This window comes from Polypterus senegalus, chromosome 14 (genome assembly GCF_016835505.1).
Source record: "Polypterus senegalus isolate Bchr_013 chromosome 14, ASM1683550v1, whole genome shotgun sequence".
NCBI classification, from domain to species: Eukaryota; Metazoa; Chordata; class Cladistia; order Polypteriformes; family Polypteridae; genus Polypterus; species Polypterus senegalus.
In genome coordinates this window covers 85,826,808-85,854,807 of record NC_053167.1, presented here as the reverse complement: position 1 = coordinate 85,854,807, position 28,000 = coordinate 85,826,808, and the positions used below count along the sequence as shown (strand labels likewise).

The 28,000-nt window shown below is 37.9% G+C and overlaps 1 protein-coding gene across 2 annotated transcripts in view; it reads right to left on the bottom strand.

The window, feature by feature from the left end:
• The window catches only part of cop1 (COP1 E3 ubiquitin ligase), a 91,108-nt gene extending 66,795 nt beyond the window's left edge, over positions 1-24,313 (bottom strand). The window contains exons 1-3 of one of the 2 annotated variants that reach the window (XM_039734787.1): positions 24,226-24,313; positions 23,610-24,026; positions 7,589-7,648 (exon numbers count right to left, since the gene is read on the bottom strand). In XM_039734787.1, the coding sequence (XP_039590721.1) occupies positions 7,589-7,648; positions 23,610-23,932 (383 nt within the window). In that variant the 5' untranslated portion in view covers positions 23,933-24,026; positions 24,226-24,313. Of the gene's footprint in view, positions 1-7,588; positions 7,649-23,609 lie in introns of both variants that reach the window. The other variant, XM_039734788.1, reaches the window with a different exon arrangement.
• Positions 24,314-28,000: the final 3,687 nt, after the last annotated feature.

The window sequence follows — 28,000 nt, the reverse complement described above, 5'->3', positions numbered from 1 at the left end:
AAAAAACTGTGAAACTAAAAGACTTACATATTCAGTAAGTTATTTATAAACTACTTGTAAAAATCTTGAGAAATAAAATTTTATTTAAAAGTTTCAAATTACATGTTTCAAAATGCCTTGCCTCATGTCAGTACATGGTACTGGTATTCAATTCCTTGATTTATACATATCGACATAGGTTCAAGGGTGTGGAAGGAATGGGGATTCATGGTAGTACTGGAGCAATACTAAAGAAAAGTAGCGAAACTAAAAATAACGCTCTTCTTTTATCATAACTTGTTTCTGTAAGAAAACAGAATCAAAGTCATATTACATACGTGCAAAATCTGTTTTCTTTGAGTGGCACTATAACCAAAATACATCTTTTCTGTATTTAACTTGCCAGTCTGCCAGGTAGCTCAAAGTGCTTACTGCCCAAATATAATGTCAAAATTCTACTACACAGAAGTGTGAACGATTATCCCTAACCATCATTCCAGTTTACGGTATCTTTGCTAATTTATTCAAAGAACTCAACATAACCACCCAAGTAATGTACAGTGTCAGTTTTTAAGCAAGACAGCTGCTACAGATAACTTTTTTAGCATGGCAGGAGCAGATGTGTAGGCAGAGCTGTGTTTTCTAACCATTTTTCTGTGGTGGCATAGTTTTTGCAAACCAAAAACTCCCAGACACAACATAATTGATTCTACCTACCAGAAAAGAATTAAACTTATACAATTAATAAACTGTCTGAAGAGAGGGAGACTATCACAGACACCGGCAAAAAAAAAAAAAGGGGGGGGAGGATGTTAGTGTTCATAGACACAGCACTTAGTGAGCACTTTGGATGCATCTTCCCAGCTGCTTTGTCCCTTTGTTTGTTCATACAGGTGGTCCTAAATGCCACATCTGGGTAGCTGCCACTGCGTACCAGTTAAAAAACAAATTTGTAGAGTATTATTATAAAGTCGCTGATGGTGATGAACAATTGAGGATGGCACTGGCAGAGTTTTAACACAAGTTTTAATATATGCCTATTTAAGAGATGCTCATTTCAATTAAGCAGTACATTCTAACTCTGTGCCTCATAGGCTATGCTAACTTGACAATTAATATATTGGCTTCATTTTCTTATTGCCTTCTTTTCAACTTGTCTTTTAGAAAGGCATTCAAATTCAGGTTATACCTGCTCAAGTAGTATTTTGTTGAAAGGTCAGGTTTCAGGGCACTGTAAGTTTAAATTATGACATTAAATTAAAAAAAATCCTTAGTGTTGATTATATTTTAATTTTGTGATTCAGTGTATATTTACTTCATGATTTATGTATTTATTTTATGATTGCATGTTTTAATGTTAGGTGTAATTAATAACAATTAATGCCATACAATTATGTGACTAATTAGTACATTTTTTTAATTGATTCCCAGCTCTAATAATTATTATATATTATACATGTACAGTATATATAAAATGTGTGCACATGTGTGTATAGTGCCATAAAAAAAATGTCTCCTACCTGAGATTTCCAGGATTATTGCAAACTTTTGACACTGAATGCTTTCACATCTTCAATCAAAATCTAAAATTACACAAAGGGCACCTGACTAATCAAGCAACACACTTTTTTCTTCAACTTATTTCTCTTAAAAACAAAGTTAATTGATACTAACTTGCAATGTTTGAAAAACTCACGGTCCCTGAAGGCAGGAGCAAATTACACAAATTCTACCATGGAGATGACTAACTTGACCACTGCGGTTGTTGGAGCTTGTTGGTTTAAGGATGTCAGATTACATGACTAGGAATCGCAGTGGATGACAAATTGCACAACTCAATGATGACATTCTAGTATAGCTTCAAAAAGTATCACGGGTTTGCCAGGAGTAGTAGCAAAATTAAAGCTTTGGACTGGTGTAGTCAAGGTCCAGAAATAAGTCTAATACAAATGCAGTGTCAGGAGCAAAAACAAGCAGTTCATGCACAAATTCCAACTATTACTCCCACTTGGGAGTAAGAGTTCACGCTTCAGAATAAATGACGTCACAATTTTATGGTAGCCCGAACAGCAAAGTGGTTCTCATGATGACATTTTGTAGTATCCTTGGAAATGATGATTTTTGTAGTTTTCTGATACTAATGATACAGCTTAACCACAAAGTTGTTATGATAATAAAATAACAAAACATAATTAGGTAGGATATTGCCCTAAGATGCAATTGTTGCCACTTGGCAAAATCATAAATAACACTGCAACCATCAACCACATGGAAAGGCTGAGACACACACACTAAATGAGACTAAAGACTGATAATGGACACATTTATGAATGAATAATCAATAGCCATTCTTGCAGCAGAATCACCTGCCCATTATAATGGTCACAGGAAGTGCCTCGTAAAGTAACAATTATACTGAAAATTGTCATGGTTATAAGTCATGTTAACTTTTCTAGTGTACTGCACTGTGCTATGAGTCTATCTCTGCCACTCCCCACCCCCATTATATTGTGTGAGGTTCTATTTATCCAATGCACGGGAAGTCTGTCTGCCTTCTTGAACCTTCCTGGGCTTATAAAGTATAATGAAAATGTTCCAGAGGTTTGTAAAATACAAAGCTCAGTGTGACTTTTTGCTGTCAGTTACCCACTTTATCCTGAGGGTAATATTCGGGCTATTATAAAACATCTTACATTGATGAACACCTGTGCTGAAACTGTGACATATCACTTATAATTTACATATGTATGCTTATCCATACTTGGGGCAATGATCTTTATATGCATACCATCAAACAAACAAATCTCAGAAAACCAGCAATTTGCAAGAATTCAGCTGGTCTTATCTTTACTTCCCATGGAGTGGCGGAATGTATAATCTGCATATTAACTCAAGGGTTGTAAGGGAATTCAAAGTTTGGTGCAAAATTCAAGCAAACAATTGTGAAATACCCAAACAATCGCTACTGCAAATCAGCATTTTAAACATAATATTACTGTCACTTTTATTTTGGGAAACAGTGCATTTGTTTGTTATGGGATTTGTTATGAATATTATTCAATCTCTGTCAAATCTATACCTTTTTATCAGTTCAATGCTGTCCAGCATTTTCAAAATGTACCCCCTTTCCCAGATTGTGCACGTCAATCTCTGCCTGAACGCTGTCTTGTGGTGGCTCCTAGCAAGTTAGGGCGTCTCCTACACTCAAAAATCCTGGTAAAGTTAGTAGTTTTATAAATTAGGAAAATTGATAACATGTATTTACTTCTACTTCCAGAGCAGAACCAAATTTTTGTCACTCTGAGATTTTTCAGCCACTTAGAATTGTTTTCCTACTCTGAGATGCCTGATAAATATGGGAACAAGTATATGTTTGGCTATAGTTTCTAGTATTTGTTCATAAAAAGCAATGTTCTCTTTTTTCTGTTGTATAAGTAGCACATATTAAAATAGAGCAAAGTGCAATGTAAGCAATAATTTACATGGACTTATAAGAAAAAGGATTCAAACTAAGGTTGACTTTAACTAGGTAACTTTATGTGCAAACTAATAAATTGTGTTTGTTATATTATTTGTTGTGTGATTTCCACTAACAGGGCTCACAAAATCTTCAGCCTGACATGCTAGGGTTATTAACTTTTCCAATTGGTCTACCAAGATGTAACACCGCCCTTATATTCCAAGTGAAATCACTTTCCTACTTTATTCTCTTTGCCCACTCTTATGACTTGCTATTTGGATCGAAGAAAAAAAAAATCATGGAACAAACACGTTTTTAAAGCAGGTTGATTTGTCTGAAAAGATGTGTATGCCTGCGAGTGTGTGGTGTGTAATGAGTTTACTTCTCCTCTCTCTCGCAGTGATCTGGCTGGAGACTGAGGGTCATGGACAGCTACTCAGCACTGTGCTTGGAGAAGGTGCAGTGTAATATGCAAATGAAAAACAGAGATCGAGAGACAGGATGGAGTGTGGAAGGCGCACTACATCTTGCTTACTCAACCGGAGAACAAAACCAGGAGAATACCAGAAAGTACTGGAAACAAAGTTAATAGCAAAAGATGATGGTAGCATCTGCTACTGTGGAACACAGCTCACAAAAGCCTATGACCTGTTAGAAGAAGTGAGGGCTTAGACAAAGGCAATCCTTGGTGCAGAGTTTCAGAAGATTATTGACAACACAGTTAAGTACATGGATAGCATCTTTAAAAATCTATCCATAAAGCCTCTCTCTTGTTTCAAAGTTTTTGATCCTTCCACTCTTCCCTGCCCCAGAGAAGAACTGGAAAAGTATGGGGATGAAAAGGTGGACTTTCTTGTCACACAGTCTGAAAAACTGAATGACCTCATGCATCTCTCCATAAACAGGGAACTGTTTGAAACTTTTTGTCCTGACAAGGAAATTAGTTCTTGGATGTATTATGGAAAATGTTCAAAGCACCTGGAACATAACACCCCAGCAAGATCACAGAGCAGACAAGTGGAGACTATTGCACAGAAGCTAAGGAAGAAAGCCGATGAAGCTGTGCACTCAAAGTCGAGTGGCACTCACTCATCTGTGATTTCAGTGGAGATCTCAGATTCAGAATCTGACACTGACTGATTCAGGATTAAATTCAGCATATTGTTCATACAAGTTTCAATTCAGTTAAAAACAAATGCATATTTAGGCTGATTGATGTTGATGATTGTTGCTTGATTATTGAATAATGGATGTATGATTGTTGCTAATTTTTGTTTTTTTGGAAAATAAATGTCAGTCAGTTGTTTTTGACTATATCTAACTTTCTACAATAAGAAATTGTCATTTTGTGTGTACCTGCCTGAAAGGCCACCAGGGATTTTGAAATTTTGCGAGCCCTAAGTAAAGTATGACAGATTGTTCAATTGACTGTTTGAACTGGTGGCTAAGACTGTTCCAAAAGTGTCTTCCTCCCTATGTCAACACCACAAGTACAATTCTTTAAAAAGAACAATATACAGATGCAATGGATAATGTCATTAACTTTGTGCTACAGGAAAATGTGCCAATTGAACCAGCTTTTTACCATAAATTGTCATGAATACTGATGTCTGTGGTTGAGGTTTATTATACAGTGTCAATTTTAGAACACCCTCTTCCTACCAGCAAAACTTCCCTGATCCTTGCAGCAAAACTCTACCCTCTCTCATACTTCTTTCAAAACAATGTCTGTCTTTCAGATACTGACAGAACACCATAGTTCTTCCTGTAAACAAAATCGGGAGTGGTCTCACCTAGACTTTCTCGTATACTCAGATATTGGGATGAATATTTGAGGAGAAAACCACAAGAAAATAATTTTTATATTATGTACATTAAAGAATCATCAACAACAAATCAAATTAATAACATATTGAACAATTATTATAAAAGTAAAGCTGAAAAAGAAATCAGACTCTGCAGCTGCATGAATAAAAGTTAAAGTACCACTTCCGGTTAACGGAAATAGGCCAAAAGTTAATAGAAATTTACGTTTTGTACCTAAAACTTGTATGCAAAATGTGGTTGACCTAAGTGAAAGCATACTCAAGTTATCGTGTGTACACACAGACAGACAGACAGACACACACACAGAGAGAGAGAAAGACATAATTCCAAAAACTGTATTTTCGGATTCAGGGAGGTCATGGAATTTTTGGAGGATTCCAATGCTTTCCCTATACTTCGTATACAAGAAAGCCAGGGAGGTCTAAAATGTCGAAATTCTTTAAAATCTCAACATTGAGTCTTTGGACGATTTCAATAATTTCCCTATACGAGAAAGTAAAAATGAGAAAAATGCAATCTGGGCCCTTTAGAAGGAGGCATGGTAGTTGTCAATCAGCAAGGAATACACATCTGTCAATTATCATTTCAAGCTACACAGTCATCTTTGCAAGTACATGTACATTAATTATAATAATAATACTACTAAATTTCATTTATATAGCTTGTGTGTGAAAACATTTTAGACAGCTAGTTGCATTCCACATTTTTGTTGAAACTCCTGCATACTGCAGTTTCATTACAACTTAAGGCTCAGTGAAAATATAGTTGTCGAAATCTATATTGTAAGCAGTGTCAGACACCATGTGCTTAGGGGTCACCTGCATGGCTCCTGTGAGGTAAGCGATTCCTCACCAGTATTCCCTCATTACCATCCATAGTTCTCAGAGGCAAAGTCCAGATGAAGTGTTACATCACTTACACCCCATTTTGGAAACTCCACTCATCTGAGAGAAATCCTATAATTCAGGCATGTCAAACACGCGGCCCGCATGACTGATTCTAGTTAGCACTGAACTTGTACAAAATGATCACTATCATTTGTGATTGAATCATTCTGCATCTTCGGCGTTACAGTACTTATTGACTTTTCTTACTTCTGCCTTCTGACAAAAGCTCATTTTCCCATGGCATTATGGTACCGGAAACATTATCTGCTAGTATAGCCACGACCCTTGACCAAAGTTAATGAGCCGCACCGTCACAACTGAAGTGCCAGGCTGCAGCAGCATAAACTTTGAAGTAAACTTAGTGAAGTAAAATTAGATTTTTGGAGGATTTGTTTTCCAACTTGAATTACTGAGCAATGAATTCAGTGAGTGTTTTCGTGATTTCAGTTCACACGAACAGGACTTTGCACTGTTCTCTTACAACATTGAGAATGCAGTTGAGAATATCCAAAAGGAACTGACTGAACTACAGTCAGATTCTATTCTGAAGGCAAAATACAACAAAGTTGGTTTGCCAGGCTTGTATGCTTACCTGCCACCCTCGTATGTGCAGATCCGTAAGTTGGCATTGAGAGTACTGTCTATGTTCGCAAGCACTTACCTTTGTGAGAAATTGTTTTCGTTAATGAAAGCTACCAAAACCCCACATCGCTCATGACTTACTGTCGAGCACCTTTCATCCCTCATAAAAGTTGCAGCTGCACAAGATTTCAAGCCTGATACTGAAGAACTGGTTACTAACAAGTGATGCCAAGTGTCGGGACAAAAGAAATACGTGTAGATCTCAGACTGTAAGACTCCTATATAAGCAATGAATATAATATAATAATATAAGGACCTAGCTAAGAGGCTAGTGTACGGAAACAGTATTGGAAAGAAAGCTACAGTAACTTTGTATAATAGTATTTGTTACAGTGCGGCCCGCTGAAGCACGCATGGCAGTCGAAGAGGCCCACCAATGGTAGTGAGTTTGACATACCTGCTATAATTCATGCCACATATTGTAAGTGGTGCTTACTTTTCAATCCAAACCTGACTGAGACAGTGCTGTAATCAGACAAGGAAACTTTAAGTCCATGGCAGAGGCTGTTTATTTACATTGCCTTTATTTAATGTTGTACTTTATTAAATGAGGTCACCAAGGAAGTGCTCAACTCTTGAACCCGTGTTCCTCTCATCCATTACATCAGATATGTTTAATGTAGTGAAATAATTCAACTAGATCAAAAACAGAAATTTAGCTCTCTCTTTAAATGTTATTTTAAGGAAGAAAGGGAACTGTTGGTTTGTTGTTTACTGTACATTTAGTATAAAAAACACTAACAAAAACAAGTGTAGGTTTTCGGTTATAAAATTGTATTTAAGAACTTCTTACCAAAAACTGTGTCCACATTTGGTCATGTGAGCTTCTTCTATCATCTCAAAGCAGATTGGGCTAAAAACAAAAGGTTAAATTAGCAAATACAGAAACAAATTCCAGCTATAAACAAAAAATCTTTATCATGACATCCTCAATTCTAACACTGGTATCCTCCTATTAATAGTCTAAGTAGCACTGTAACATAAGCTTATAAAAAAGCATTTGAAAAACTACACATTGAAATTTCATAACAGCGTATGTGTAATTATGTGCACAGTACAAATACATACAATTACAAATATTCCATGCATGCAAGTCTAAAATTACAGGTTTTAAAGTAACTTAAAATATTATTTGAAATTTTAAGAGAGAAGGATCTAATTAAAAAAAATATAAAGACATGTCAGCATATTTGAGAAGTTTTTAAGACAAAAATGATAAAAGCTGTTGTATTGTAAGTTATAAGATATTTATGCACAGACACCACATTCCTGTATATACATGCAATTCAATCATTCAGTACAATGTGCTAGCAGTGAGTACTTTCCTAAATCTGTGGGAGTATGTCTGAAAATGCATAAACACACACTACAAAGGAGTGTATTTTTATACTTCAAATGAAAACTCACGTCTACATATTACACAACAAAACAAATACTTTATCACCAAGAAAGCCTAGTTATATGCTTTAAACAGGCTTTTTATTTTTTCTCTGGAAAAGTTAACTAAATTTCAGCATCCATCCAGGCCCATCATTGGCTTACACAATTTAGATTTGAAGTCTGGTGGAAAAGTGACCGGCATCCAAACAAAATCCATACATTCAGCCTCCCATTTTCAGGAAGCAGCCACTAAGAAGCTGTCATGCTCCTGCCCTTATTCGTTGGATCATGGTTACATTAATATCTCATTTACAATAAACATAGCATTCAAACATTTCACATTTGATGATTATCATGTACCAAACTGTTCTTTATTCTTTTACTTATAGTTGTATTCTTTCCTTAAATCATGTACTTAATCAAACCAACCACCTTTGCAAACTCGTCCCCTTTATTTGCCGCCTCCAATATCCTTTACCAATTCATCTTTTTTTCGAATTCCTCTCTGTCTCTCTGTTGCCCATCTGGTAGAACTGTGTCAGCTTTACATTGTCTTTTTATGTAGAAGTCCTAGCTAGTCTCTTCCCCTTCTTAATATATGAGAGTATGGCTTCTCTTCCAGTATGTATTTATTTTGTCTCTACACAATGTACTCTTTTAAAAATATCTGCCTGCTGTCACTTTTTCTGCTACAAAATTACACTTTCTGCATGGCAACTATTATTGCTATTTTCTTCATAACATTCAAATGAAAACCATTAAGTGTGGTAAGCAATGCCAACATGTGACATCAGAATAACTCAAATTTAAAATATTGTTTGAAAATTCTTGATAGATAGTGGTTTCAGTTACCCATTCATTTTCTGAACCTTGCTCATCAAATGTTCTGTAGAGACAAAACCTATTGTAGCAGCAACACATGCAAGCCACAAACTATAATTACAGAAGAGGTCATTCATTATAGTATACAATTCCATATATTCCTGTTTGTATTGATACCAATCCAAACATCCTGAAAGAGGGTAGAAGTGCATCAATTAATATGCCAGCAGTTAGAACTGGTTGATTTTAATTCATAATAATACTACTACTAATTCACTACTTCTAAATTATTTATTGATTTTAAATCTTACAGAAAATTAGCTACATATGTGCTCCGACCACTGCTGTTGGGTTTTTAGGTTTGTAGCTTTAACAAAGCATTACATTACAGAAAACCACTCCTCTTTTATATTATCTGTCTCATCCTTCTTTAATGAAGCCAATTTATTAAAGCAAGATTGGTTTCAAAACGACACTCCTGCTCACACTGGATTAGTTGCTTGGCATCCCATTTCCCAAATCTGGCTCTGTGAGACTAAACCTAAGGCTTAGCTGATGATCGATGATATGGTCCATCGCCACTTGGCTGAACACATCATCGATATAAATATACACTGCCGACTGGCTGCAAACATTTCCAGAAATTTACTCAAACTGCACCCATCACTTTTTTTTTTTTTTAAATCTAGTACATCTCACAAGAAAGTTGTCAGAAACTCATACTCATAGCAGGAGGCGAGAGAGATTCCTGTGCTGAGCTACAAGTACTTTAGCAGGTGTGTGCACTTAGTTGAGGGTGGGAGGGCTGACCAGTGTGTCAGGCAGAATGTTTGAATCGGAAGAGCGCAGGAACTTGAAAAGCGGTGAGACTCAAGAAAAGGAAAGTGGCATCATGGTGCCTGTTTGATCTTGTGGGCAGTGCTTAAAGAGGACCGGAACCAGCAGCCCACAAGGCTTGAAAGGGAACCTCCATCCCTGGAAACCCTAACTTCACTTTCAATATCATGTTTACATGTTCTCCAAACAACCAAGTGTGTGCCTCAAGCCCCATTATGCAAAAGTAATAATGAACTTGTAGGAGGAACAAGGCACTGACTAAACAGAATACAGCCAGTAATTTAGATCCACTTCAAGTACTACTTGCAGGTAAATAGTAATGTAACTGATTTCACTATCTATAAAAGCTGTGTCTTACATTTTTTAAAAAGTCAGTACCATTTTCCTCTGTGTACACATTGTACATTACAAGCATGGGGTATCAATCAACATTCATCCGGATGTGCTTTTTGCAGTACATCACTAGGATGTATTCTAAGAAAAGGCAAAATATGCTCTACTTCCATAGGATGATCAAACCCACCGAAATATGATTTTTTTTTCTATAATGCATGACGTTATTGCTCAGAAGATGGCAGAAAGAGAATGACCAAGGATGCCGTGTTTGATTGAGTAAAAGTTAGTATATTTCCTATTAGTAGCAGGGCTCCAGATGGTGACTAAAATGGTCGCTCTCTGGTCTCAGAATTAATCTGAATAAAAGTGTACTCTTTCCAGTGAATTCTCAAGCATATAATATTAGATTAGACACCCTACCTTTTATCATTGCAGAACAGTTTAAATACCTAGGGGTAAACATCACAAGTAAACATAAAGCTCTATATCAACAAAATTTCGTCGTCTGCATGGAAAAAATTAAACAAGACTTGCATAGATGGTCAACCCTTCATCTCACACTAGCTGGAAGAATTAACACTGTTAAGATGAATATTCTTCATAAGCTCCTTTTTTATTTCAAAACATCCCAATATACATTAATAAATCATTCTTTAAGCAATTAGATTCAACAATAACCTCATTTATTTGGAATTCAAAACATCCACGCATCAAAGAGCGACCCTACAAAGACAAGGCAGAAGGCGGCATGGCTCTACCTAACTTCCAGTTTTATTACTGGGCGGCAAATATACAGGCGATAAGAACCTGGACACAAATAGAAGAACATACACAGGCTTGGACCGCAACAGAAGTAAAATCCTGCTGTACTTCTTTGTATTCCCTACTCTGCGCTCCAATAAACACACGCTATCGGCAATACACTAATAACCCAATTGTGCTCCACTCACTTAGAATCTGGAACCAATGTAGAAAGCATTTTAAGACGGATAAGCTTCTATCTGTGGCACCCCTGCAAGAGAACCACCTCTTTCAACCTTCACAAACATATGCAGTTTTAATATCTGGAAAAAATTAGGAATTAACTTGCTTATAGATCTTTTTATAGACAAGCGTCTTTGCATCCTATGAACAATTACATTCCAAATTTAACATTCCAGCTACACATTTCTTTCACTATCTTCAAATCAGGAACTTTGTTAAACAGAACCTTCCAGATTTTCCTCATCTTGCACCCTCATCCACGCTGGAAAAATATTGCTCAATTTTAAGGAATTAGACTCCATCTCTACAATATATAAAATCATTTTACAATCCCTTCCTTTCAAAGATCCAAGATGACACTGGGAAAAAGACCTCGCAATTAATATATTAGAAAAGGAGTGGAAAGTAGCAATGCAGAGAATTCACTCGAGCTCCATATGCGCAAAGCATACAATTATACAACTCAAAATTATATATCGAGCACATCTGTCTCGACTAAAACTCTCCAAAATGTTTCCAGGGCAAGATCCAACCTGCGAACTTTGCAACCAAGCCCCAGCCTCACTGGGTCACATGTTCTGGGCCTGCACCAAATTAACATTATTCTGGACAAAAATTTTGAATTACCTCTCAGACAGCCTTGGACTCACAATCCCTCCTAACCCATTAACAGCTGTGTTTGGGGTTCTTCCAGAGGGGCTTAAAGTGGAGAAGGACAAACAAATTGTGATTGCATTTACTACACTGTTGGCACGCAGACTTATTCTGATAAACTGGAAGAACCCCAACTCTCCTCTTTTAAGTCAGTGGGAAACCGATGTGTTATACTATTTGAAATTGGAAAAAATCAAATACTCAGTTAGAGGATCCGTACAGACTTTTTTCAAAACATGGCAGGATCTAATCAGTAATATTTTAAAATAAGTTTATAAAGCACAGAGAATTTATTAATTTAGGTATTTTTACAAGCCTTAAATTTTACACCGTTTGGCTTGCTCTCTCTCTCAGGGGTGGGGATCGATCTGTTCTTAACATAATTCTTTTTTTTGTAAAAACTTGATTGCTATGTATGGATTGTAATAAAATTAATTAAAAAAAAAAAATGGTAGCCAATGCGACTTGATTTTCTATTTTGCGACTAGTTTTTTCAGTCCAGTTGCCGGTGGCGACTCTCTCAATCTAAGAAAAATTTTAAATTTAAAGCAGCAGAAGCGGCTTTTAATTATGTGCGAACACTCTCAGCCCGCGTCTGCCTTTCCTATTACACTATAACGTGATTAAAGCCAAACCGAAGTGAGGCATCATCTGACATGCCCACTCTGCTTCAAATGTCATCTCGCTAACTGCTGCGGATAGGGATCTGAAATAGAAGAGAATCGGGCCACGACTACTTCTCGAATTCCGTCCTAACTTTCCACATAACACGCAAGATGTTCTAAGTTTCCATGTAACACGCAAAATGGCCAAACGAAAAATTTCTGACTTTTTCTCAATGCCCACTCATCCAAATCCTGCCTTGTCTACTTCTGAACGAACCGAAGATAATTCAGTCAGTGGTCAGTCAGTCTAAGGTACAGCCACCGGCATCCAGAAATGTACAGTTATTAAAGGATGACAACTCTGTCCCGTTAGCAAAATGTTCTGCACCCGCGGCTCCGACACCTGGAACACAGTTTTAAGCGGCTTGGTTACAGGAGTTCGCTTGGTTACAGTATGACAAGGGAAAGATGTATTGCAGCTTTTGTGCACAAGCCGGACAAGAAATTGCTGGTAAAACAGAATTAATTTGTGGTACGAGCCATTTTAAAAAGGAAACTGTGAAAAAGCATGGTGACAGTAAGAAACACAAGAATGCTGTGAGACACCCCATAGCAAAGGCAGTGCAGCGTGCTTGTGATAAAGTGACAGAAAATGAGATGAAAGAATTAAAAATAAAATTCAATGTAGCATATATGATTGCACTGGAAGGAATACAGTTCACAAAGTTTAAATCTCAAATTCTGCTGATGAAGAAGAATGGCATGGATGTGTCAAAAACATATGATAATGATACAGCATGTGCAGAGTTTGTAGGTTGCATTGTAGATGAATTAAAAAGTAATGTGCTGGAAGAAGTTTTAAAGGTAAATTACATCTCTGTTATAACTGATTGTGGAACAGATGTCCCAGGGAAAGACAATGTCATCACATACTGTAGGAATGTATCTGATGGAACACCTAAGACTCATCTAGTAGGTCTGGCTGAGATTGATTATGGTCATGCAGAAGGGATTCAAAACACCATTAAATCACCGCTTCAGAATGCTGACCCAACCAACCCAAATTGGTGGGTACATAAAATGTGTGCTTTTGGAGCAGATGGTGCAAGCGTGAACATGGGTGCAACAGGGGGAATAGGGGAACTTTTCAGAAAAGAGATAGGTGAACATGCTCTGTCTTTCCACTGTCTACCCCATTGGCTGGAAGTGGCAATGCTAAACACACAAAGGTCAGTGCCAATGATTGAAAAAGTATATGACTTTCTACAACTAGTGTGGAAAACGTATAATTTCAGTACCAAAAGAAAGCGGGAGCTGAAGGCTATAGGAGCAGAGTTAGTATGCACAGTATGAGACCCATCAGCAGTAAAAACTCAGCACTGGTTGCCACACATTTATCGGGCACTCTCAGTTTTTCTCTATTCAAACTATGCAACAGGTCAGGGGCAGTACACTGCTGTGCATCATCATATGGAGGACCTTGCAGTCATGTCCAAAAACAGAGACATAAACGGAAGAGCCTAACACATTGTTAGGCAAATGGAAAGCCTGTCTTTCGTTGCCTTTTGTCACTTTTTACATGACCTTATTTCAAAGGGCTCAAAGTTGAGCCTTATACTTCAAAAAAAATCTCATATACTTCCTCAGGCAGTTGCTGCCTTTGTGGGCTGTGTGGTAACAAAGGATTGAAGGAAAATGCTTTGAGAGAAGGGAGGCTGCGGGAATTCTTACAGCACATAGGTTCTCAGCCTGAAGGTTCAATGCAACAGGAAGGGCCATCAACAAGCAGGACTGAGACGGCTGCAAGTAGCCACACAGTCATAACCTTCCAAAATGTTTAATTGAAAGGCCCCAGGTTGACATTATTGTTAAAGAATTGGAGATCAGGTTTGCAAACATAAAGTCAAGTGTTACACAGCACGGACATTCAAAGGGATCAGAAATCATCAAGTCATTTTCAGTGTTTTGTCAGGATGCATGGCCAGAGGACATTGATAGCTATGGCAAGTGTGAGATAGATACACTTGTTAAATGGTACAGGGAGCTCTTATCAAACAATGGCTGTGATGTCACAGCTGTGCAGAAGGAATGGCTAACGTTGAAAATATTAGTGAAGGATCAGTTTATGGATAAGACTTACGGTGACCTATGGACAGTGATGCTGAACAAGGAGCCGTTCTGTACAGATTTTAAAAATCTGCTTCACTTAGTCGAAATAATGCTGGTGCTTCCGATATCTGCAGCTCAGTGCGAGCGAGAATTTTCGGCACAAAACAGAATAAAATCAAAAGTGCGCAACTCCCTAAGTGTAGAAACACTGAAAGACTTGGTAAGGATCAGTACAGAGGGCCCTACACTTGAACTTTTTGACCCAGAGCCCAGTGTAAAGCGCTGGTTGTCAGCCAGCAAAAAAAAAGCGCAGACCAAAGTATACTGGCTGGCCTAATGATGCTGACATTGTAATGGTTAGTGACAGTGAACTTGAAGAGTAATTAATTTCGTTATATTTGTACACTCATTGCGAAATGATTATTTCAGAAATTATGGTTCATAATGTTTGTTATTGTGTTAATTGTGTTATTATGTGTAAAAAATTTTCAGTGTTTGTATTTGTAGTGTTCCTTACACATGTTGTGTATAAGAATCTGGACTTGAAGTATTGCTTATTAGTAAACATTTGCACTGTTCACATTTACAGTATGTGTCATTTATTCTTCTGTTATTATTATCTATAAGACCTTGCAGAGGACAATGGTAGGCAGTTCAAATAGCTCAGATAGGAGAAAGGAAAGGCAGTGTGAGGTAGACTGAAGAAACAAATAAACAATACAAGTAAATATTATTTGTTTATTTCACATTTGGCATGCGGTAGAGATTATGGCTCCCAAAAAAAGCATTTGGCTCTTAAATATTTTGGGTTTAGGAGCCAATGGCTCCCAACATTTTTTTCTGTCTGGTGTCCTGAGTAGACATTTATTCAAATCCATTTTATGATGAGGGAGATCTGATTTTAGAGTTTTGTGCCAATACAGCAGAACTGATCAATCTGTGAGACAACAAAATTATAAAATCCCTAACTATGGTGCGCACACATCATTCCCCCACCCAAACCACTCCATCTAGTTTAAGACATCTGTGGTACATGGGCAGAGGAGCTAATTATTCATAACAAACAAGCATCTCTCAATGACGATCACGCTCTAACATCCCCCCCACCCCCGCCTCTACTGATCTGACTCTAAGTAACAGCACCAGCGTATATTCACACCCGATCTGACGCTGTTCATTTTCAAATAATATTGCATTAGTGTGATGATGTTTTCTGATTGGTACTATTCATGTCATAAAATGATTTCTTCAAAATATCATATATACCTACATCTGTGTTTTTTTTTGACATCATAAACCATAAGGTGCATACTAATTCTGCATGAGCAGGACCACTCAACAAAACTGAATAAAAAAAAATAAAGTGACGGTGAGATATGAAGAAGGCAGATTCACCAGCGTTTGTGTGTCAGCTTTTATCCCTCCAGATCAGAGAATGTCCAGTTCCATTGCCTCAAAACACTACTCAAATCTACAGTTATTCCCAGGTTCAAATAAAAACTTACAGCGTCAGATCCCTAGGGCGGCAGTATGGATCGTGATCGTGAATGAGAGAATAAGTGAAAAAAAAAAGGTAACTTTTACAAGTCCAGTACTATAAATGTACATGGTCTGTTATAGACGCAAACCAAACGTATGTGTGTCCAGTATAATATTAACAATAAGAGCAGCTCACTACTGAAAACGGCATATAGGAGGCAGTGGGGATCGAACCGGTTACCCCTTGATTACAAGTCAGCAAATCTTACAGCTACACCACGGAAGCTGTTGTATCGTCCTTGAACCTTTTGTCAAAGTGTTTATTTGACCTTTGGACTTCAGGCTTCACAAATTCTATAGTTTATGCCTAAATTTTGTAACATTTATTACTAAAATATGAAAAAGTTTCTGATTTTAACCATGTGTTTGCACAGATTACTGTAGAAACTGAACATACATGAAATGCATGTGTTCCAAATAATGATCTATTATTTCTACTCTAAAACTCCAGCAGTTCACTTACTCCTAGATAATTAAACAAGGCACGAGCTGGAGAACTTAGTGAATGTTCTGCGACTGTGGGGAATGGAATAGCTGGCTGCTTGCTGCTTGTCTTAATCAGCACATTTACAGGACAAAGACGCTGACGGAGAGGTGCGAATGGATTTAAGGTGGGCCGAATTTACGAGTTTTCTTGTAGGCTCTGGTAATTCTAGTGTTAAGAGACTATACAGACATACTACCACCTGCATCCAAATTTGTAGGACTCAGTATTCCTCCCAGAAATCTAATATAGTTACACAGTAAAGGAGGGAGAGCCGTGGGGTTCCCGTTGGAAAATGTCACTGTTCTGGTAACATGGCCATTTGCATTAAAAATTACAAAGTGAATTTTAAGAATAAACAGCAATTTCATTAAATAAATAAGTTATCAGAAAACAAATAAAAAAATATAAAAGGGAATCTCTATATAAAATCCAATGTCTGTCTGTCTGTCTGCTTTTCACGAGAGAACTACTTAAAGGATTTAGATTGGGTTTTTTCCAATATTCTTGCTTGAACATTCCAGTTGATTTTGCGACTTCTCTCATCACACTATGTATCATAGTTTGCTTGCGACACCGATTTATTTGTGTGAAACTGAAAGAGAACCAGTAGGCCAAGTGAAGGGGGGCGGGGCCCTCCTCACTCATGTGCCAGCCTCTAGTTGTGTACCTTACCTCCGCTTAAATAGTGAACGAGAGAACTGCTTAACAGATTTAAATCAGGTTTTTGTCTATAATTTGCTTGAACATTCCAGCTGATTTTGTGACTTCTTTAATCACGCTAAGAATCATAGTTCGCTTGCAGGAGTGATATATTTGTGCTAATCCCAGACAGAGGCTGCGGGACGAGGGGAGGGGGAAGTGTGATGTCAGGAGTGGGGAGCCAAACAGCGCCCTCCTCACTCATGCGCCAGCCCGCGTTTGAGTCTGTGTACCTCTGCGTTTTGGAGTATACCTTACCTCCACTTAGCTAGCAATACCTGTTTGTTTATTGATTTTTAAAGTTTGTCGTGTTTCACTACTAAGTGGGCAGAGCCGCGGGGAACAGCAAGTTTGGAAATAAGGTAGAGACAGAAGATACAAACACAATGGAAGGTAAAAGGTTAAAGAATTCAAAAGTGAGAAGTTTCAATTTTAGATTTGGCAAGGAATCTGTCTCTTGGAAAATCTGTAAAAGTGCAGTAGCCAAGCACAGGAGTATAATCATGATGTAAGAGCACCAGAAAAGAAAACACATTTAAGTAATGGCAGAAGAGAAATGTGGCTCTGCACTGTATGTGATGCGGTCTTCTTCTTCTTCTTTTGGCTCCTCCTGTTAGGGGTTGCCACAGCGGATCATTATCTTCCATATCTATCTGTCCTCTGCATCTTGTTCTGTTAAACCCATCACCTGCATGTACTCTCTCACCACATCCATAAACCTTCACTTAGGCCTTCTTCTTTTCCTCTTCCCTCACAGCTCTATCCTTAGCATCCTTCTCTCAATATACTCAGCATCTCTCCTCTGCTGTACTGGTACGAAAAAGGAGGCTTGAAGTGTTAAAGACTCTATTTATCTCAAGGACTTTGCTGCCATCTAGTGCATAAACTCAAACAATACACTCTGGACAGCCTCAAAAAAATGCATTGCGTTATTATGCAAAAGATACTGCCTGGTGTGGTTGGTACCATCATGTGCTCCTCACATCCCGTGATACCCAAACAAAGAAATTTCAAGAGATTATCCAAATTTGTCCCAACTTAAAGGCTTCTTGAGAGAAGTCAAACTTGTCAGTTTTACAATAACCCATTACTCAAGAACTTCACTAAAATCAGCCCTAGCTATTGTTTTCAAAGTTTATTAATTGAATGACCAGACTATGGTGTCTACCACATGTGCAAATCCAGAATTAGAAAATTAATAGACTTATAATTGATGTTACTTGTAGTCAAATAATTGTAACTGACAGACCAAATACAGTGGTGTGAAAAACTATTTGCCCCCTTCCTGATTTCTTATTCTTTTGCATGTTTGTCACACAAAATGTTTCTGATCATCAAACACATTTAACCATTAGTCAAATATAACACAAGTAAACACAAAATGCAGTTTTTAAATGATGGTTTTTATTATTTAGGGAGAAAAAAAAATCCAAACCTACATGGCCCTGTGTATTTTCAGCGTATTTTCTCAAAAAGTAAAATAAAGGAAAAAGCCTTAAACATTTTAAAAGAATTTCAGGGAAAAATAACCTCTGCATTTTTTTTAGCTGGAGAATTTAGTTGTACAGACTTATCACACATATACTTTGTGCTTAAACGTCTTAAGCACTTGCTCATCAAACTGCAAGCATCACTTACTCTCTAAGCTAGTGTTTAGAATTCAGGTGTAACTTTTGCATCATTTAATGGAAGATTACTAATACCCTACTGAATCTATACTAATAAAAGGCAAAGCCCTGGCTGACTGACTCACTGACTCATCACTAATTCTCCAACTTCTCATGTAGGTAGAAGGCTGAAATTTGGTAGGCTCATTCCTTACAGCTTACTTACAAAAGTTGGTCAGGTTTCATTTCGAAATTCTACGCGTAATGGTCATAACTGGAACCTATTTTTTTGTCCATATACTATAATAGACTTCTGCTCGATGCCCATGGGAGGCGGAGTCATGTAATTTAGTGCCTGCCCATATAAAGCCGTCCGTCTGTGGCAATCCACAGGGTGGTGTTTGGCACAAACTCAGCGAAACTGCGAGAGAAACTTTTAAGTGCCGGGTCTTAGCTAATATTGAATCTAGCCGTGGACATCGCACGAGATGGCACCAGCACAGCTGTGAACCTTCGATGCATGTACAACGAGCGGCTCACATGAAATGACACAGTGCACAGACAAAAAGCAACAGTTCCAAAGAGGGCTGAACAAAAACCGAATTACACAATTGAGAAGGCAGCAAAAAAATATGAAGCGTGTGATACATGCAAGCATATTCATAAGTGCAGCTACTGTGGAAACAAAGCACACGGTGGAAAAAGTCAATGTCCCGCTAAAGGAAGACAGTGTAAAAAAACCCGTGCATGCAGTGTGTCACATCTCAGATAAAGAGGAAGACAAGCTGTTTATTGATGCAGTAAGAAACGAATCGATGAATGAAACCGGTTATCTTTACAACGATTGACAAACACGGAATGTAAGTTAACACAACACATCCAACAAATACGAACCTGATTGAAAGAAATAATGATAATCAAATCCTTGATGACACCAACACTCATAACACTCACAAAACAATTACTGTATATTGACAATCATGTTACGTTATTTTTAAAATGTTCCCTTTTCTTTTCATAACTTCTTTAACACACTACTTCTCCCTCGAAGCGGATATATATATATATATATATATATATATATATATATATATATATATATATATATATATATATATATATACACCCCGATCTACATACTCTCACATAGACAAACCACACGCCGTGGCACAATGGTAGAGGCTTCGATTCCCGAGAGAGGGTGCACGGAGTATGTACGCGTGCTTCCTGATTCATTTTATCCTTGCATCCCTTTGGTTTGAGACTTATGAAAAAATATGCGGTTAACGCATAAAGACAGATCACCAATTGAAGCTTTATGAATAATGGATACAAAGCGCGTACCTAAGACTGATCGGAGGCAAATTTCATTTCAAAAGACTACCCGACGGAAGCCTTGATAAAAGTGTGGTTTTGTGCAAACTGTCCAAATACAAACCTGATTGAAAGAAATTATAATCAAATCCTTGATGACAGCAACACTCATAACGGTCACAAAACTATTACATTCACAATCATGTTACATTATTTTTAAAATGTTTCCTTTTCTTAGCACAAGCACAGCTGAGAAGCTTCGATGCATTTACTCCATAACGCGTTAAAAAAAATAACGCATTTAATCACACTTTCAATTCCAAGCAGAGGGGAACTTTTGTCAATGCATGATTTACTGGTACATCGATTACATTGATGCACACATCAGAGCTACAAAAATGTTAGAGTCGGAATAAAGCACGTTCCTACGACTGATCGGAGGCAAATTTCATTTCAAAAGACTACCCGACAGAAGCCTTGATAAGAGCATGGTTTTGTGCACACTGAAAAGCAAGCAAAATTAGATGCATTACAGAAAGCGGACTTTGTGGCTCTTACTGGGGATCATTAGACTTCCGTGACCGTTAGTAATTCTAATTACATCTAATTACAAAATGTTCAATGATCACACTGTTTTAGCCTAATGTACAAAATAATTTTGGCTAAGGTTACTCAGAGTTTAAAGGTGAAGCTGGTCAAATTACCTTGTTTGTTTCTGCCTTATTTTTTTAAGAAGAAAAACTGCACTTTGTTGAAATTTTTTTTATTATTATTTAATTATTGAAAAAAATGTTATATCAGCAAATGCAGAGAAATAGAGAAAACCACTCCAGGTGGGTACTCATTCATTCATTGGATGTTCCTGGAGCTGTAGGCTTGGGAAAGTCATGCAGTTACACCACTGCAATTTTATGAAAGTTGACTTATCCTCCTAACTTTGATTTTCACAAGAACTGTCCTCATAATGGGTGTACAAGCAGGGATAGTTGCCAGTATATTTAGTAACACTCTGCAATGATGGCATTAGTTCATTCACAAAAGTGATTCATCCAGGTGTGTGTTTGTGTGTGACCATTGACTATCTGGTGCCAGGTCTGTTTCGAAGTTCATAAGATCACTGAGACACCAGGCCTCCCCCTCTCTGATACTATCATCTACCAAAATAAAGGAAAAAAACATACAAAAACAACATCATTTTCAATGCTTGCAGCCAGCTTCTGCACAGAAAATGTATTATCTATGAACTGCCTAAACTAAGACAGTAATACATTCAGTTTTAGATCTGCATGGCATCAAGATGAGAAAAGACTTGCAAACTACATACACAGCAGGACTTGAACATAGCCCGGGCCTGTGTGGTTGATACATTGTAAAGCATTTTGAAGCCCAGATTTTGCAGGCTGGCAAACCATTGAAACAATGTTTCTCTAGTCACCTTTTCTTTTACATACCAAGCCTCCAGCCTTTAAAATATGGATATCGTTATCCTGCCACTATTCTAGGTATGGGTAGTCCTCTGTTGGCTTCAGATCAAAAATTTAGAAGAATCACAGGTGCCTTTTCTTTGATGGCTTTTGAAATTTAATGCTTTAATTTAAAGAGGTCATTCTCCACATGTACTAGTAGTGGGAGAAAATCAAAAGGTATTACACAGAGCTGTTTGCTACGAGAGCCACACCATTTCTATCAAAGTATCTTGCGGCAACCTGTAATGAAGCTAATAGTACTGGACTTTTCATAGCTCATATGCAACAGTGGTAAGTAATGTGTCACTGACTCCAATAAGATCAATAAAATCTTTGATGACTTCTGAGAATTTAACTTTAGAAAAATGTCCTCAAAACTTCATGATTAGCGATAACTGAAGAATCATTCCAATTAGCAACACAAACAAGGCCTCACGTGACAAAGCAGGCTGGTTACTGGACACATGTAACTTTTCAAGTGGCGGTAACAGTAAGTCTACAGAAATTATTATATTTTTTCTACAGGTGCATTACCAATGACCAATTATCTGAAACTTTACAGCCTCATGTTCTGTCTCTTCAATTCTGTTGTTTTTTTCTCATCTTCAACCTACTGTAATTTCTTACTTAAGTATGCAGGCACATAAGTATGAGGTAGAAACAAGACAAAGATCTGTCAAATTTGTAATCAGAAATAGGATAGAAGAAATGATTGTCTAAATGTTTAGAAGAATTATAATTTCATCTGCAAAGGGATTTTCATAACACCATCCAAGTATAATTGCACTATTTGTGAAGCTAGTTACCTTTAATCACATAAAGAATTTGAATGGCTGTCTTATAATCAATACAGAACTACACTCAAAGTCTTTAAAAATTGATTTTTTTCAGGGCATTTTTCTGCAGTACTTGCTGCCAACCACATACATTTCTGAAACATATGAATGTATACTACCATTATTTAAAATATATATATATATATATCAAACCTACCATTTAAACTAGTTAAAGTTAAATTTCAGAGCTGACTAAAATAATCTAGTCTTTCTAACTTCTCAGACATCCAACTCTCAACAAACATTGCCTCATGTAGTCAGCTAATTGCAGACTTGAAAATAAAGATAATGAATTTGTCCCTAACCTCACCTCACCTCAAGGGTAGGTCGTAATGATAACTTAAAACTTCCAGGATGGAATATCTGCTATAAGAAACATCATTAAGTTGTGGAAGTGAAGAAGAACTGTTCCAGTCAAGATAATCATAAATATATCTGATGGAACAGCTCATAAACTTGCAATATATGAAAAGCAGAACATACTTATGTCTGCAAAACACCTGCAGACAAAGTATTTCCTGTGCCATGATGGTGGTCCAAAGTACAGCATTGCTTAAAATTAAACATATAGAACAGAAGCTAAATGAAAGTCTTTCCCATGCTGTACAAAGCAACCACACTTTAGATTATTAGGTAGACAAATTTTGGGGAAAAACATAATGGACAAGCTGTGCATGTTTACTACAAATATTATCATTTTACTATGTCTGACTATAGCAACCTGTGCCACCTTCAGAAAAAGTCAGATTGTGTGGTATAAAAGTAGCTGTCTGTCAGGGCACTGAAGCTAAGTGGTTTATGTAATGATACTGAATCGGTCGTTTGTCGGACCATGTGAATTAAAAAGTTGCCTAGCCAGCTGTCTGAATCACAAATCTTGAAAATGGTCCGATCCCCTTCCGATCATTCTGTGTATCAATATATTGTGTAATGTAATGATGATCGCTGTATTTAAATGACACATCCAATCCACACGAATAACTGCCAAAACTGCTATGATATCTAAAACATCAATCGCCTAATTTTCCTGCACATTGACAGATCTATTTAACGTTTGGACCGATTAAACATACTTTCACATACCAATAACTCTTACTAAAACAAATAAAAATATATTTTAAAAACTGCAAAGTACTCACCAGACAAAGTCGTTGCTCTTATCTTCGTAGGAGTTGAGGAGGCCGTTGCAAAGGGGTGTTGGAAGGGGCCTTTTTCGGCTTGAGGATGACACTGATCTCCCCAGTGATGCACTCCCCCGAGATGAAGAAACCCCCAGTCCCACTGCCCCGATTCCCAGAGTCCGTGAGGAGATACCGTTACCAGAGTTGCTACTGTTGTTTGTAGTGTTACTGACGCCAATACTAGTGTTGTTGCTGCTACTGCCGCTGCTGGTTCCACTACTTGTCCCAGGTCCCGACCCCACTCCCCCGCCATTCTGCTGCTGCTGCCGGCTAGATGACATAACGCAAGGCCGCTGCACAGCTCGGCTCTAGCAGGCCGCTTCTCCCGTTCACAGCATCTGGGCCCAGGATGGTCCAACAAATGCTGGCAAAATTCTAAAATAGAAAAAAATAGTAGCAATAAGAAAAAAATATAAAAATCAATCTTCCCTGCAGCAGACCAGATGTTGTTTCCTGGTAGCCGTAAAAAATGAGGTAAAATCACGCTGAAATTCCAGTAATTTCTTCTGCAGGACTTGGAACAAAAACAAAAAATAAAAATTCATGTATAAATTAAACAATAAGAGGCCAGTACTTGTAAACTACACGTTGTATTCCCGTTAGCGAGCTTTACAGGATTACACGGGCCACCTTGGCGTACTACGTCACTACGCAGGATTCCATACGTGCAGGTATTAAAAAAGTTGAATGGGCTGCTGGGAAATGGAGTTTCTGGTATTTGAAAACGCAAACAACGCAAACGAGGAATGAAGCTGGTGTTATACTACCTGTTCGTGGATGCTTGTACAGACATCTATTCCGAATCTTCACACGGCTCAAACATATTTGCATTCAAAATTACTAATAAGAGAGTTAACTTAATTTAATAATGTAAGAAAATGCAGAAAAATACCCAGAACGTTTCTTGTATTGTACCTGCAAGCATAAAAATCAAAAAGACTTGGCCAGACACATTTCAGTCTGAGCATCTTTTTTTTGAGGGATAGCCTGTACAACTCTGTAATAGATAAAAGAGTTTAGGAAATACACTATACCTATAGACTGGTCTTCGTTATATTTTGGATGTCAATTTTAGCTTTCTTTTTAAATGTCAAGCTTGGTTATTATTTTTATATTTGTTACACATAGGTTTTATTAGGAAAAAAAATTAAAAACAGCTGTAAAACTTCCACAGTGGGTTTAAAATTCAGTCAGAATATAGAACATAATACAAAATTCATAGGTTCAGTTTTATACAGGGGTGAGGTGTTACAAGATGGTGTTCTGATGGCTTTGGATATAAACCTATAAACAGTCTGAACTAGGAGACTGTTAAGTGCAGGACACACTCAAACTCATACCCACACTGTTACTACATTTTAAGTTACCAATTACGTTGTCCACACTTCCTTGGGGATGCATACATCAGAAAATCTCTCCCAGCCACAGGAAAAACAAAGCTCATGATTGAAACCCAAGTTGAACATATCTGACAGGCGCACAAACCGTGGCATCACCATGCACACACTTTATCTATATACTACAGTATATACATCATATATATACAATGTACAGTATATATACTATATATATTGTCCACTAGGGGGTGTATCCGAGCCACAATTTCCCCGACCTAATTGAAGCACCACAGTCTGGTTCAGAGAAAGTTGTTTTAATTCACAACTCCAAGGCAAACCTCTCCACTGTTTGAAGCCGACTAGCCACATCATTACATCCCGGAAATGCTTCAGGATTAGGTGGAGTAGCCAAAAAATAGGTGAGACCTCCCCTGGCAGCATTGCCTGGTGGCCCCTGTGTCACCCAACAGGGTTGTCTTCTCAAATTACAACTCCCGTGAACCTTTGTAGAAACCCAAATGGGGGCATGCCAGTGGAGTACTGCCACCTAGTCAACAGGGAGCTCTTTGCCCCCAACCAGAAGTCACACATGAGGCAGAGAGAAGACCTCATCCAAGACTCTATTCTTCCTCAATATACTAAGTAGCAGCATTTGTGGTCCAGTGTACACATACACAAACCCACAGGGCATATTGGGAACTGTTGTACCATTGGGCAGCCTGCTGGGTTCCGTACCTGATGCCAGGGGAAGCTGCATGGGAGGATTATCCCTGCTTTTAGGATCTTCCACCTGACCCGGAATTGTTTGTTTGTGCAATGTCCTGGCATCAGAAATACTCCTGGGTCCTGGACAAAAGAGGCTTCCTCATCTAAAATGGGGGTCAGAGTTGAAGAACAACAGTTGCTTGGAGGGAGTGGTAGAAAGGAAAACAGAGAGAAAGAAAAGAGAACTGTGTTTTGACAAAGACGTGTAAAGATATAATTGTAAATAAAAGGTTATTTGAACCTGTGACTGATTGTCATGCAGTTGTTTTGAGGGTTTGGGTTCCCTGAGATGCCCCCGTACAGGACACAGTATGTTTATATACATCTGTGTTTTCTTATATGTAAAAGTAATTGTTCACAACTAAGCCAAATTCTTGTGATTAAGTTTGCGGATATACTGTACTCTGTGGTAGGCTGGAGACCAGCCCGGGGTTTGTTTCCTGCCTTGTACCCTGTGTTGGCTGGGATTGGCTCCAGCAGACCCCCATGACCCTGTAGTTAGGATATAGCGGGTTGGATAATGGATGGATGGATGGATGGATGGATATACTGTACACCTACAACAGACAGGCTACTAAACTCAACCCAGAATTTTGGCACTGCCTGCTTTAAGTTGGGCATATGCACTGGGTTCAAGTGCTACTTCCATTATTCAATATATTCCCAATCTCACCATAGCTTCATACAGATATCTACATAAGTGAGGGCCTGAACAGGGTCCATTAAGACTTAATGTATTTTTTCTTACATGCCAAACAGCCTCTTTAGGAGGTAAGAGATAAACTAATTTTGGACAAAGATACTCCCAGCAAACTCTTGTTTAGGTCTTCCAGGCCTGTCTGGCAGGCACTCAATCCGAAAGAGCTAGCTCATTACCAAATGTAAGTGGATAACTGAGAATTCTTCAGCCAAAGGTCAACAATCAACTCTATAAATAAGACAACTGCTCTGAGTTAATACTGTATGTTCTGAACATTCTGTTAAAAAGAGATACTGATTAAAACAATAACAAATAAAACAAAATTGTGATGGTTGTTTCCTTTTTCCTATTGAGAATACTTATGCAACACCAAATGCTTCATGCGAAAAAGTATTTGTCCTATTTGGATTTAGCAACTGTCACCTTTAACAGTAACCATTGCAAACTTACTTTTTCAGTACTTATTGATTTGTTTCTCACAGCACTCTACAAGTATTCTGACCCATTCACCCTTGTGGAAGAGCTTCAACCCAGTGATTGTTGTGTGTTTTCAGCAAGGTTTAACATTAAGCTTTAACTGAACTATTGCAGATCTCTAAATTTATTTTTCACCATTCTGACATTGACTTGTTTCTGTATTTTGGATCATTGCTTTAATGCTGAATTTATATCCTTCTAAAAAAATTCATTCATACAGACCAGAAATTACATTTCATCTAGTGATTTCAAGTCATCAAGGACCTGATGCAGCAAACTATTACACTACTATCACAACACTTCATTGATTATGGAAAATGTGATATCAGTCATGAAATTCCACTCATCTTTGTGATGAACAATGTTCCAGAATTCCTATGTTCATTTATTCATCAATGTTCATTTTCACAAAACTGAGATGGACAATGTTCTTATTAGTGAGCAGCAGTTTCCACCTTGCTACTCTATTTCTTTTTGACCCAGAGCTTTCTGGACAGATCATTACAATATAGCAACACCAAGGAAAACTGACTACTATCTTCAATTTTCTCCATATAGACAATGTGGATTTTATTGTGGTTGGGTGGAGCTTTGGATTGCGAGAAAAGACTTTGTAACCTGTACTGCCTTACACACATCACTAAGTTTTTTGCACAATATTTTTAAAAACTTACCTTTGGGTGGCATGGTGGCGCAGTGGGTGGCGCTGCTGCCTCACAGTTAGGAGGCCCGGGTTCGCTTCCCAAGTCCTCCCTGTGTGGAGTTTGCATGTTCTCCCCGTGTCTGCGTGGGGGTACTCCGGTTTCCTCCAACAGTCCAAAGACATGCAGGTTAGGTGCATTGGTGATCCCAAATTGTCCTTGGTGTGTGTGTGTGTGTGTGTGTGTGAGCGCCCTGCCTAAGGTTTATTTCCTGCCTTGCGCCCTGTGTTGGCTGGGATTGGCTCCAGCAAACCCCTGTGACCCTGTAGTTGGGATATAGCGGGTTGGATAACGGATGGATGGACTTACCTTTGACAATGGTGTAATGTGTCTCTTCGTCCTGTGCGCAGTTATAGTCACGTGAATGTA